Raw genomic sequence first — 14100 nt, forward strand, 5'->3', positions numbered from 1 at the left:
TTATGATAAACATTTAAAAGCGATATCAAATAATTGACATTGCAAATTAATTATATAAAAGCGCCTTGTAAGTACAATAAATATTCACACATCAACAAGTTCGACATTTATAAATAAAATTATATTAGAATTTTCCAAAATTGACGCTTTGCATAATAAGATTTAAATAACTTGGAAACTGTACTTCTACTATAAACATTTATCTACAAGTTTTTTCAGTATCTGACATTCAACATTTTAATAATTTAACTTTTAAATTTGTTTAATTTAACTTTTAAATTTATTTAATTTAAATCCATCTAAAAAATTTATAAAAATTATATATAAAAAGTTTGATAAATAAAAATCTGTTGCAATATATTTTAACACATACATATATTTTATTTAATATTTCTATAAAATTTTTTTGCCTTTGTTAATTCAATTATACATGAGATATTTTTTACAAATTATGATAAATAGATGTAACATTAAAAATAATTTATATAGGCAAAATTAAATTAAAAAGTTTAAATGCACGTGCTAAAATTTACACTTTTACTCTGCGCGATCGCTGGATGCTGGCAGCCACTTTCATGGACATCACTGTCTAAACATGTAATATATAATGTTTATCGAACATTATTAATCTGCATAGCATCCGCATTTGGGATATCTCAATTTATGAACATTATATTTAATATTGATGATTTCAATGAAATCAGTGAGAGCCTGTACATGACGTTAGCAGTGTTGATCGCGATATATAAAATAATTACGATGTGGATAATCGATAAAAGTGTTATAAGGATAATTAATGCTCTTACGGAAAAATCTTTCAAATCGAGAGAATCATGCGAAGTAATGCTTCGACAAAAATATGAGAAAATGATAAAGTAAGTGCTATATTCATTACATTATATAAGTAAATTAAATGCAATCAGTCATTCAGCCAATAATAAATTTCCAAATTATATTTCGTAATTATGATATTCATGTTATTAAATACATTAAAGCAATATTTTGATATAATATTTTGTTATTTAGACTTGTCCATTTTATTGCGCAATAGATTAATATTACTATTATTGTTTGGCATAATTAATTTTTTTTTTTCTAAACATAATTATTTCACATTTTTTCATGTGAAGATTATTCGTATCTCACAATGTCATAAATACAGAATAAAAAATATGTGAGTGATATATTGAGCTTTTTTGTTAAAAATAAATAAATAGAACAATTTCCTTGACAATTAAAATAATATAATTGATAAAAATTGTGTTTTATAGGAAATATGCAGTGTGGTATTATTTGCTTGTCCAGATAACGGTCTTATGTATAATTGTAAATGCTGTCTTCATGGATCTAAGGAAGGGAAACTTAACGTATAGAGCGTGGTTCCCATTCGATTACACGCCACCAACTATATTCTATTTGGTGTTTACTCATCAAATGGTAGGCATGTCGATCACTGCAGTCATGAATGTTGCCTGCGACAGCCTGATATTTGGACTCCTGCAGCAGATTTGCTATCAGATTGAGATTCTAGAATACAGATTGACGAAAATCTCGCTCGGTCAACATATCTTCCGTGATTGTGTACGTCACCACAACCATATATATGAGTTAGTTTTCAAAGCAATTCTGTCATTATAAAAATTTGCATGCTCACGCACGTGCACATTTTCTTTGTAGAGAAAATTTTCTTTTCAAAAATCTCTTTTAAAAAACCGATATATTTCCATAGCATCGAAATTCATCGTTGCTTTTCGCGATGCCGATTTGTTCTTTCGTTCATTAGCAGTTCATATCGTGAGCGATTGTCAAGTTGGCTGTGTTCCAATATACACTGCCAATGCTGAAATGTTTATGGTGTACGCACTGTAAACTATAAATTTTAGTACTGGCAGAATATATCGAAACACATCTTGCATACTTCGACAGTTGTTATCTTGAAAAGGTTAATAAAAGAATAAAAGGAGTAAAAAGAAAAAATGGTGCGCGTGTAACGCGCGCCTAGTAATAAAAAGAATATTAATCTGTTGATGTATTAAATTTTTTACACTTTCTATAAAAAAATAATCAATTTTTTTTTAGAAAATTAAAATATTGTGAAATTTTTTTACTTTAAAAAAAAAGTACGATAGTTTTAGCAAGATAAAAATTAAAAAATTAATTATTTATTAAACAGAAAATAAGATATAATACATATTTAATTAATAAATAATTTTATAAACTATGCAAAAAACTAAAATTTTCTATCTAATCGCAGGTATGCGTGTACGGTAAATCACCGTTTCGCTCCATTAATTGCTCTCCAGTTTGCAGTAAGCATGCTAGTGGTGTGTGCTAATTTATATAAAATAGCTGCAATGAAAATTAATGCAGGATCTGTTGTATTAATATTATATACGGCCTGCATGTTGTCGCAAATCTTCATTTACTGCTGGTTTGGAAATGAACTTAAATTGAAAGTAATAATTTACATTATTTTTTTAAACTTTATTTGAATTTTAGATATAAATTTTTTTTTCTACAACTAAAAAAATAATTATTTAAGAAATTTGGTCAAATTAATTAAATGTGCTATCAATCTGCTAACATTACTAACATTTTGCTTACTCGATGATTATATATTTATTTGCAGAGTATTGATTTAGCAAATAACATATACAATATGGACTGGTATACGCTTGACACCAATAGCAAAAAAGGTCTTCTATTTATTATGAAACGTGCGATGGTTCCCATTGAATTTAATAGTGCAATTATCATTACGTTGAATCTTAATTCATTTGTGTCTGTCAGTATCAATTAATTGTAGAAATAAGAATTGAATATTTAAAATAATATTATGTGCATCCGCAATTTTTTACAGTTGCTGAAATCATCATATTCGGCTTACAATGTGTTGAAAACAGCACAGTAAAAACGAAGAAAAGAAAACTGATGAATAAAAACTGTTATTGCTTACATATCGATCACGAAGACATGTGTCATACAAGGTATGTCAAAACACAATAATAAATACATCAATATATTAATATTAACTTTTATTAGCAGATTTTAAAGAATCTATAATATGTCTTGATGATTTATGCCGAAAGATCTAATAGCGAGTTAAAACACGATATTGTAAGTTCACATTAGTAAAGATATATAAATAGAACTGTTATAAACATTTTTGATATTTCCGTTATTTTATACTCCTTCTTCGGCTATAAATATGGTTTGTGACAAAGCTATTAGATAACATATTATTTCAAATAGCTTATTGCACACATAGACTGGATATTACAATAAGTAACACAGCAGAGAAAAGTGATTGTATGACTAAATGCATAAATGGAAAAAGTTTAGTTCCGATTTAAATAAAAAGAAAAAGTTAAAACTTCTTTCTTACCTATTTATGTATACATCAAAGAAAGAACAGCAAAATACGAGATATCATTCTAACGGCAAGTTGTGGACAATATGAGAAATATAAGAAAAAATATGCGGCTGTGTAACCGAGCGTATGGACTCGGTTATTACCGATATTAAGATTTCATAGATGTAGATCACAGCTAATGATTCATTACACAACATCAGAGGTATTCATTTCACAAAATAAGAGACAGTAAAAATATTTTGTAATGGACATACGATGAAAAAGCTACATTGAAATATCGGAGAAATGCATGATTGAGGACAAAGGATTTTATTATTCCGTATATATATATATATCTTCCCTCTATTTCGTTATCCGCAGAAATTGGCATACAATAACTATTTTATATAATCTTCTAATAAGGAATGTATATTGAAGCAATATTGCATCTCAATTTATGAAAGTATTATTTCGCTATTGTGATGGCAGTGGAAATAGATATGTGTGTGTATATGCGCGATACGACGAAGAGTGTTCGATGAGACAATTGTGTTATCTATAGACATTTTATCTATTGTCACGGACATTAAAGAGAGATAAAGGTTTAATAAAATTATATTTTCGAGAATTATGTAAGCGGTGTAAGTTAGTTCCGACAATATATAGATTATAGACAGTTGAATGCAGACGTACGTAATTAATGGTGTAAATTGATTGAAAAATCTCTGTAAGTGCATTATACATATAATAAAAAAGTTTAATATTATAATAAAAAGATTTTTCTGAGCTACTTTTAAAATAATTTCACTTAGAAAATTTTTTTTATAATTTTTGCTGTTTCATATTCAATCTTCTTAATTAAATCTGAAATTGAAATACTTTTCAAGCAATATATATAAAATATGGTTTTCTTAAACAAATTTTAAAGTGACACATTACTCCAACTTTTTTTATATTCTTTTAAATGGTATTTGCTTTTATATAACTTTTACCTTAAAAAAAAAAAAAAAAAAAAAAAAAAAAAAAATATATATATATATATTAATCAAAATAAGCAGTGTTGTGATATTAACAAAAATTTATGTAACAAATTAATTTAGATAAAATTGCGTTAAAGGAACTCAAATGAACATACTAAAATTTACACTCGTAATCTGCGCGCTCGCTGGATGCTGGCAACCGCTTGCATGGACGTCGCCGTTTAAACGTATAAATTATACAATTTACGCAACGTTTCTGATCACTTCATTAAATGCATTTCTGTTATCTCAATTTATGCACATCGTATTAAACGTTGATAATCCTGACGGATTCACTGACGCCTTATACATGATGTTAACCGTATTCGTCGCAGCCTATAAACAACTTTATATGTGGATAGATCGCAAGCATCTTATGTCGCTATTAAATGTTTTTACGGAGAAACCTTTTGCACCGTATGAAACACAAGAAGTGATGATTCAAGAAAAGTTTGAAAAACTAGTACAGTAAGTATAATTTTTCGGATTGTGCAACTACATAAATGCATTTACACATACACACAGTGATTAAGAATTTTAAAAGAGAAACAGTTTAAAAGAATGAATTAGATTGGGACAATGAACGTCAGGTCTTGTAAAAGTAAGCCAAATAGGCTCCTAATGATCTCTTATAATTGTACTTTATGCCAATTAAAAAAAAATTTCATGAAATAACTTATATAAATTATCTTGCACATGTTGCTACTTTTTAAAATTCCACTTAAATCATAACTCTTTTCGGAATACAGAATATATTTATTTTTTGCAATATATAGAAAATTGTTGTGGTTATTTTATAGAAATAACACATTGCGGTACTTAATCATTGTCATGATGTCAATTACATCGATAGTTTTGACATCCGTCTTTATGGATTTCACGAACAGAAGGTTGACGTATAAGGCATGGGTACCATTTAACTACTCGTCTACTGGTTCATATTATCTTGTGTATACTCATCAGATGATAGCTATGTCAACCTCCGGTATAGTAAATGTCGCTTGTGAGAGCATTATTTTCGGACTTTTGCTGCACATCTGCTGCCAATTTGAAATTCTAGAGTATCGATTGACCAAAATCACGCATGATGAAGACATCTTGCGCGACTGTATTAATCACCACAACCGTATCTTTGAGTTAGTTTTTTTAAGCAATTTTATCACTTGAAAAATTTGATCTGCGTGATAGAGTATGTTTTCGTAATAATTCTTGTTTTTTTTTTTTAAATAGCTAAAGATTATATTGAAACTTTTTAAATAAAAAAATTATTAAAAGATTATTCAATTTGTAGCTATTGTAACAAAATATAGTGCTTGTAAAACATGCATTAAGATAAAATTAGATAAATTTGTTAAAAAATCCGTAAGTAAAAGAAATGTGTGAAGAAAATTTAAAATAGTCTGCATCTATTTTGAAAATTTGTTTAGCAAATTTAAAAATAATAATTAAAGTGATTTAGATTTAATACAATCTAAAGAACAGTTTCATAAATAATTAAAAAAAACTCTACTGTTTAATCGCAGATATGCGTATATAGTGAATAACACGTTCGTGAAAATAATCGCTCTCCAGTTTGCAGTGAGCATGTTGGTAGTGTGCTCGAATTTGTATCGAATAGCTATGGCGACAGATTACATGAGCTTTATTCCATTGATAATGTATACAAGTGCCATACTAGTGCAGATTTTTATCTACTGTTGGTTTGGAAACGAAGTCAAATTAAAAGTATATACATCTTGTTTAAACTATAATTTAATTTAATTAAATAAATTATTAACAACAAGCTACAGAGCCCAAGCTGGATTTTCGTGCTTAATTTATTGATATATTATAACAATGTTTAGGTCAATCTAACATAGATTGACCTAAACATTGTTATAATATATCAATAAATTAAGCACGAAAATCCAGCTTGGGCTCTGTAGCTTGTTGTTAATAATTTATTTGAATAATTTGAGCCAATATTATAGTTTTAATTTAATTTAATTATATTCTATTTATAATTCAGTATGTTTATTTCAGTATGTTTTTATGTTATTTTTTAATTTGTAGAGTCTTCATGTGATGAATAGCATTTATGAGATGGACTGGCCAGCACTTAGCAATAGCAATAAAAAAGCACTTTTATTAATCATGAAGCGTACGACGACTCCCATCGAATTTAGTAGCGCGTATATAATCACAATGAACCTTGACTCGTTTGTAGCCGTCAGTATTAATCAGTAAAAATAATGAATATTATTGCTAATTATTGCAAGAGCATGCCAAGTAATTTTTGTTGAATTTTACAGTTACTTAAGATGTCATACTCAACTTTCAATTTGCTGCATCAATCGCAATAGTAATAACATAAATAATAAACGGCAAAGTTTTGCATATTTAATTTATTATATTATAAAAACACATGCAACAGTAGTAAAAAAGCAAAAGTAGATATATTTATACCGCGTTAGAACGGACCTGTTTTAAACGGTATGTTTTAAAAGAATCTGTAAAACTTTTTTATTAAAAATTTGTGTTATTATTTATTTAAAAATTATAACATGTAAAAACAAATTTATAAAAGAATAAAGTAAATTAAGACTCTAAGTTAATATTTTATAATTAATATTTTAAATATTATAATATTCTAAGTTAATATTTTATATTTATATTAGTATTAAGAAACAAAATAAAATCAATACAAGCGTGTTGGATGTCTTATTTGTTCGGCATTCCTTCATCATTTATTACGAATACTTCAATTTTATAAAAATAATCCATTTTTTGTGTGGCTAGTTCGGACAGCTATTGTAATGCGCATAACGTTAAATATTCTAGAAAAATGACTTGCATTATATGTACTATCTGTCTTAATGTCTAATGTGCGTGCTCTATTGAGCAACACATTCAATAAATTATTTCCATACATATATCTATTTATACCTTTTTTTTGGATAGTTTTTATAAAAGTAACATTTATTATATAAATTCTCCTCCAATAGAGCATCTATCTCATATGCAAACATTTCTTCTTGATTTACAAAAATATTATTTCGAGAAAACATTACTACATGTTATATGAGTGGACATTACGCTAATGACAGAAATGATTAGGCAGAAATCTAATAAATAACATCAGAAAGTCGTGTCGAAATTCAGATTCAGAGTGCTCAGTGCTTCCTCAGTAGTGATTTTGGGATGTGCAACAATTATTCAGTCAAATAATGTCAGATAATATACTAATGTCAGTAAATACTATACAAAGTTCAAACTAGTTTTAAAACAAAATACAAACAGTGTTGTAATTTTAATAAAAATTTATGTAACTAATTAATTTAGATAAAATTGTATTAAAGATAAATGGATATGCTGAAATTTACGCTCATAATCTGCGCGCTCGCTGGATGCTGGCAACCACTTTCATGGACGTCGCTATTTAAACATATAAGTTATAAAATTTACGCAACGTTTCTGATTACTTCATTAAATGCATTTCTGTTATCTCAATTCATGCACATCGTATTAAACGTTGATAATTCTGACGGATTTACTGATGCTTTATACATGATGTTAACCGTATTTGTCGCAGCCTACAAGCAAATTTACATCTGGATTAATCGCAAGAATATCATAATGTTAATAAATGTTTTTAAGATGAAACCTTTCGCGCCATATGAACGAGAAGTAATGATTCAAGAAAAATTTGAAAAAGCATTACAGTAAGTATGATTTAAAAATTGCACCAGTAAATGTATGTATTAGTCGCGTTCTCTTTTCGTGCGATACATTTTGTAAAAAAAATATTTATTAAAAACAGTTATAAAATAATTAACGCTATACATTTACATAGTGTGTATTTTGTATCATAACTTCAGGTATACACATCACATATCTTGAATAATTCAATTTTTTTTAATTACACTGTTTTGCACTCTTTGGAATAAAAAACATATTTAATTTTATAAAATTTAAAAAAGTTTATTATTTTGCAGAAATAATACATTACGGTACTTAATCATCGTCATAATGTCGATTATGTCGATTATTTTGACGTCTGTTTTTACGGATTTCACAAAAAGAAAGTTAACGTACAAGGCATGGATACCGTTTAACTACTCATTCCCTGCTGCATATTACTTTGTGTATACTCATCAGATGATAGCTATGTCAACCTCTGGTATAATAAATGTTGCTTGCGAGAGCTTAATTTTCGGACTGTTGTTGCACATCTGCTGCCAATTTGAAATTCTGGAGTATCGATTGAAAAATATTACGCATAATGAAGACATCCTGCGCGACTGTATTAATCATCACAACCGTATTTTTGAGTTAGTTTTTTGAACAGTTTTGTTATTATAAAAATCATAATAATTGATATTTATTTTTTAAATAGTCAAAAAATTACTAGAATACTCGTAGTAAACAAATAAATACGAGGTATTATAGATTTTTTGATTGTTTTTTATCTATGAATTTTTGAATTAATTTTAAACTAATTTTATGACAGCAATTTGTAAAATAAGAACAAATTTTGATTTATAAAAAATAGAAAATTCAAAAGATTTGTTTGAAAAAGACTGCATACAAGAAAATTTTATTACAAATACAGTCATAATAACAGAATCTTATTTTTTATTTACAAGCCAAATCAAATTTAATTATTAATTTAATTTGCTTATATATTAAATCTAGTACGAATTTAACGATTAGTGAATAATAATATCAGAAATTATTAAAAAAGATATCCATTGAAATTTTCTGTTAAATCGCAGATACGCGTACACAGTGAACATTAGGTTCACAAAAATAATCGCTATCCAGTTTGCTGTCAGCATGTTGGTGATATGCTCAAATCTATGTCGAATAGCTATGGCGACAGATTACATGAGCGTTATTTCATTAATAATATATACAAGTGCAATACTAATGCAGATTTTTATCTATTGCTGGTTTGGAAATGAAGTCAAGTTAAAAGTATATATCTTGTTTAAACTAATTAAATTCAAACAATTTAACACATATAAAGGATTAATTAAATTAATTAAATTAAATTATATTCTATTTATAATTGCAATATGTGTTTATTATGTTCTTTTTTTTTATTTCTAGAGTCTTCATTTGATGAATAGCATTTATGAGATGGAATGGCCGACACTTAGCAATAATAACAATAAAACACTTCTATTAATTATGAAGCGCACGATGACTCCCATCGAATTTAATAGCGTGTATATAATTAGGATGAACCTTAATTCGTTTGTAGCTGTTCGTATCAGTTAATAAAAACAATAAATATTGATTATGTGATTGTTACAGAAAAATTATAAATAATTTTAAATATACGTTTAATTCTTTTCAGTTACTTAAGATATCATACTCAATTTCCAATGTGCTGCGTCAAACTCAAGTGTAATCACATTATTAATAAACGGACTTTACTTTTTTATTTATTGCATTAATTAAAATAATACTATTTTGTATATGCACAGCGGTTCTTTCCACAAACGTATGTACTTGTTTTTTTAACATATTTTATATATTATATATTATATGCATTGTATATATTTTATGTGCTATATTTTTAACTCAATTTCTCTTCTTTTGCACTTAAATGTGCAACATTTTCTTTAGCTAACTTATAAAAAAAGTATGTAAAAATCAACTTATCAACTCTTCCAATAATAATCGAACAACACTTTGCAGATAAAAATATATCTATAATAGAATAAATGTTTAATATTTAAACTATCTTTTGAAAAAAAGACGGTTGATAGTAAATATTAAATTTTATGATAATATTTGAGATAAAAACATTATATATGGTTTATTAAAATATCCATTTTTTACTAGTTTTACTATTTTTATTTTTACTTACTAATTTTTTTCTAGGTTTCTAGCATGCAGAAGAGAGAAAAACCATTTTTATCACATGTTGCTACGTCACTTTTTCGCTGACAATGAGTTCTAGCGTTTTACCAACATGCGGATTATTTATAAACATGCGAAATACGCGTGGCACACAGAAGTGCTAATCTATCAGCAATTATTTTGGTAAAGATATATTCTTATTGCCATTTTACGTCAATCTGCCGAATGCAACTTCAATGCAACAATATTATTTTGTTAATTGTTTGATAAATAAAAAATTGAAAATAGCACACAAAGAGACTCACAAATATTTATTCTATTCAAAATTTGAGTTTAGCTTTTTCAATGTTCTCAAAAAATATCTTTCATATGTTCAATATATCCAATTTAAGACATACACATTTTTCAGAAACTTTTTGACTCGCCCTCGTACAAATACGTTTTGTATTAAAATGACAAAATGTTTATTTAGATACTTTGGATAACTTTCGATCTGTGTTATTATGCTGCTTAGAGAAATCTGCATTCAAGGAGTAAAATTCTTTTTTTATCTCTATTTGATGAAAAGAAAGAAAAAAATATAAGAAGAACCATTATTGAACAGTGCATTATAATTTGACATATATCGACTTACGTACAAGTCGCACTCAATGTAATGACAAAAATACGCTATTGTGGAATTCAGAGTATGACCTGCTAATATTAAGATTTCATAAAGGTAAATTACACTTAATGATTTGTTAATCAACATTTGAAGATATCTGATGAAATACAGTAGAGAGGAATAAATTTAATATTTTGTTGTACAATGAAGAAACTATGATGGTTTTACTAAAGAATATATAAAATAAGTCATTTCCATCTCTTTTTTTCCCTTTTCGCTATGTCTATAAAAATGACACGATGTATTAGACGATTTATTACAAAAGCATGTATCTTATACGTTGCATTTCGATTCATGAAAATATTATTTCATGAGGACGTTGTTATAAGAAATTGTACATATAGATATTACGATAATAACGGATCAAGATACAAAGGGCTGTGAATAATATTAGAAAGTCGAGTCGCGAGACTATAGACACCCAAAGTATTCCGTTCTCTCTCAAAATTGATCTTGAAATGTATAACAAGGATTTCGCCAAGCAATGTTACTAAAAATTATTTAAACAGTTTAAATTAATTTTAATGATAGAAAATTGAATGTGGAGGCAAGCAATACGTGATACAAGCAGATCAAGCAGAAACTTTTGTAGGTACAAATGCATATTACATTGTAGATAATAATCTCAATATTAAAAAGTAAAATAAATTAAATAGTTTGCAAAAGTGAATAATTCGGGGACATAAAAACAATTTTTCTGAATAGAAATTTTTCTATTCATTTTTTTAATTTATTCTAATTTTAATAAAACATCTAATTTTTTATAATAAAAGAAAAATATTTTATAATTATAATTAATAATGTAATATTAATAACAATATAGGCAAAATTATATTAGAGAAAGACTGAAATGCGCGTGCTGAAATTCACACTCTTAGTCTGCGCTTTCGCTGGATGTTGGCAACCGTCGTCATGGACATCATTATTCAAACACATAATTTATAAAACTTACGCTATGTTTTTAGTCTCCGCGTTGTATATATTTTCGATATCTCAATTTATGAACATGATATTCAACGTTGAAAATTCTGATGAATTCACCAATTCTCTATACATGATGTTAACCGTATTCGTCGCAGGCTATAAACAAGTTTATATGTGGGTAGATCGCAAAAATATTATGGTAATATTCAACGTTCTCAATGAGAAACCTTTTGCAGCATGTGAAACACGCGAAGTAATGATTCAACAGAAATTTGAAAAAATAATACAGTAAGTATTATCAGATATGTGTAAATAAATGCATCACAGTGTCATGCTTCAATAATAAAATTATAATATATATATCGTTCTTTTAAATATTATAAAGTAATATAGCAATGTGTGTGTATGTGTGTGTCTGTGTGTGTGTGTGTGTGTGTGTGTGTGTGTAATTTTAATTTTAATCTTGTAAAATAAATGAATTATAAAAATCTTTACGTTATTTTTTTTTACAGAAATAGCATATTGCGATATTTATTTATCGTCTTGATGGCAATTGTATCGACAATTTTGACATCTCTTGTTACGGAGTTCAAAAAAGGAAACTTGACATATAAGGCATGGGTACCGTTCGACTACTCATCCTTTGTTATATATATTCTCGTATACATTCACCAACTGATAGGCATGGCAACCTCCGGTATAGTAAATGTGGCTTGCGAAGGTGTAATTTGTGCACTTTTGTTGCATATTTGCTGTCAGCTTGAAATTCTGGAGTATCGATTAACAAAAATGACACAAAATCAAGACATTCTGCGCGATTGTATTTCTCATCACATTCGTATTTTTGAGTTAGTTTCTTAAACAATTATGTTACTCTAAAAGAAAAACGCTGATATATTGTGCATCGGTCTATAAAACACGATTATAAGATGCAAATTCACAATGATATCCCAATAATTTTAACAGTTACTTGTAGCATAATCAATTGACAATTTTCTGTTCGATCGCAGATATGCGTACGCGGTGAATAATATGTTTGCGAAAATAATCGCTCTTCAATTCGCGGTGAGCATGTTGGTGGTGTGCTCGAATTTATACCGATTAGCAATGGCGACAGATTACGTGACCCTTATTTCATTATCGTTGTACACAGGTGCCATTCTGACACAAATTTTCATCTATTGTTGGTTTGGGAACGAGGTCAAGATGAAAGTATATATCTTGTTTAAAATAAAAATTAACTTTGCTATTAAATAACAGAAATTGCTATTAAATATCATTTAAATAGCTAAGAGAAATATATGATGTGCTTTTCATATAATGTGTAATATTTCTCTGATATTCTTTTTAGAGTCTTCAATTGGCGAATAATATTTATAATATGGAGTGGTCGATGCTTAATAAAAGCAACAAGAAAGGTCTTCTATTAATTATGAAACGCGCCACAATTCCCATTGAATTTAATAGCATGTACATAATCACGATGAATCTTGAGTCATTTGTAGCTGTTAGTGTCAGTTAAGGGATAAAAATTATTATTAAATAATACAAATATCCCAGATAATTTTAAGTATGTTTAAATATATCTATGCAATTTTTTACAGTTGCTTAAGATGTCATACTCGGCTTTCAATTTGCTGCATCAAACGAGTGAATAATAATAACATTATTAATGAACAAAAGTGTTGTTATTGTTTAAAATCAAGTACAATGTTGAAGTTGGTAATTTTATACTAGATAATTTTCGAAAAACTTATTAGATATTTATTAAAAATTTTAACATTTTTTTACTGTTAACGTGTAAAATAGTATTAATTTTTTAAAGAAAAATAGAAATTATATAAATTAAAGCACTATATTAATATTATATTAGTATTGAGAATGTAAGTAAAAATCGTTACAAGCATTTCTAATATTTCTTTCCTTTTCTGTTTTTCTATTGCGTTATATAAGTAAGATTTTAAAAAAATACTTTGCAAGAAAAGTCTTCTAATAATTATGAAACGCGCAACGAAGCTTATCGAATTTAGCAGCGGATACATCATCACAATGAATCTTGTGTCATTTGTAGCTGTCAGTATCAGTTAATTAAAATGAAAATTATTAGGCATTACTCAATGCTGTAGACATCTCAAATAAATATAAATTTACTTGTGCAATGTTTTACTGTAGTAATGTTGCCACATTTAGCTTCTTACAAAATCACAGACATGTTAAAGATTCAGAAATAAATTATTACCATAAAATTAATCTTATGTGAAATTTTTACTCAGATTTTTTATTAGAGTTTA

General features: G+C 27.3%; 3 protein-coding genes across 3 annotated transcripts; all 3 read left to right on the forward strand.

Moving 5' to 3' along the window:
* Positions 1 to 56: 56 nt before the first annotated feature.
* Positions 57 to 6960, forward strand: LOC105677055 (uncharacterized). Its single transcript, XM_067351757.1, has 10 exons — positions 57 to 875; positions 1272 to 1607; positions 2255 to 2456; positions 2630 to 2696; positions 2861 to 3004; positions 4707 to 4839; positions 5259 to 5507; positions 5895 to 6096; positions 6424 to 6579; positions 6663 to 6960. Exons 1-10 carry the CDS (start codon positions 514 to 516, stop codon positions 6711 to 6713), a joined length of 1902 nt encoding a protein of 633 aa, XP_067207858.1. The 5' UTR covers positions 57 to 513; the 3' UTR covers positions 6714 to 6960.
* Positions 6961 to 7542: 582 nt separating this feature from the next.
* Positions 7543 to 9637, forward strand: LOC136998739 (odorant receptor Or1-like). The gene is made up of 2 exons (XM_067351851.1): positions 7543 to 8072; positions 8346 to 9637. Exons 1-2 carry the CDS (start codon positions 7714 to 7716, stop codon positions 8692 to 8694), a joined length of 708 nt encoding a protein of 235 aa, XP_067207952.1. The 5' UTR covers positions 7543 to 7713; the 3' UTR covers positions 8695 to 9637.
* A 592-nt stretch (positions 9638 to 10229) lies between these two features.
* On the forward strand, positions 10230 to 13548 carry LOC105677125 (odorant receptor 46a-like). Its single transcript, XM_012375561.2, has 6 exons — positions 10230 to 11473; positions 11709 to 12097; positions 12322 to 12657; positions 12820 to 13021; positions 13161 to 13316; positions 13414 to 13548. Exons 2-6 carry the CDS (start codon positions 11736 to 11738, stop codon positions 13465 to 13467), a joined length of 1110 nt encoding a protein of 369 aa, XP_012230984.1. The 5' UTR covers positions 10230 to 11473; positions 11709 to 11735; the 3' UTR covers positions 13468 to 13548.
* Positions 13549 to 14100: the final 552 nt, after the last annotated feature.

This window comes from Linepithema humile, chromosome 3 (assembly GCF_040581485.1).
Source record: "Linepithema humile isolate Giens D197 chromosome 3, Lhum_UNIL_v1.0, whole genome shotgun sequence".
In the NCBI taxonomy this organism is placed as follows: Eukaryota; Metazoa; Arthropoda; class Insecta; order Hymenoptera; family Formicidae; genus Linepithema; species Linepithema humile.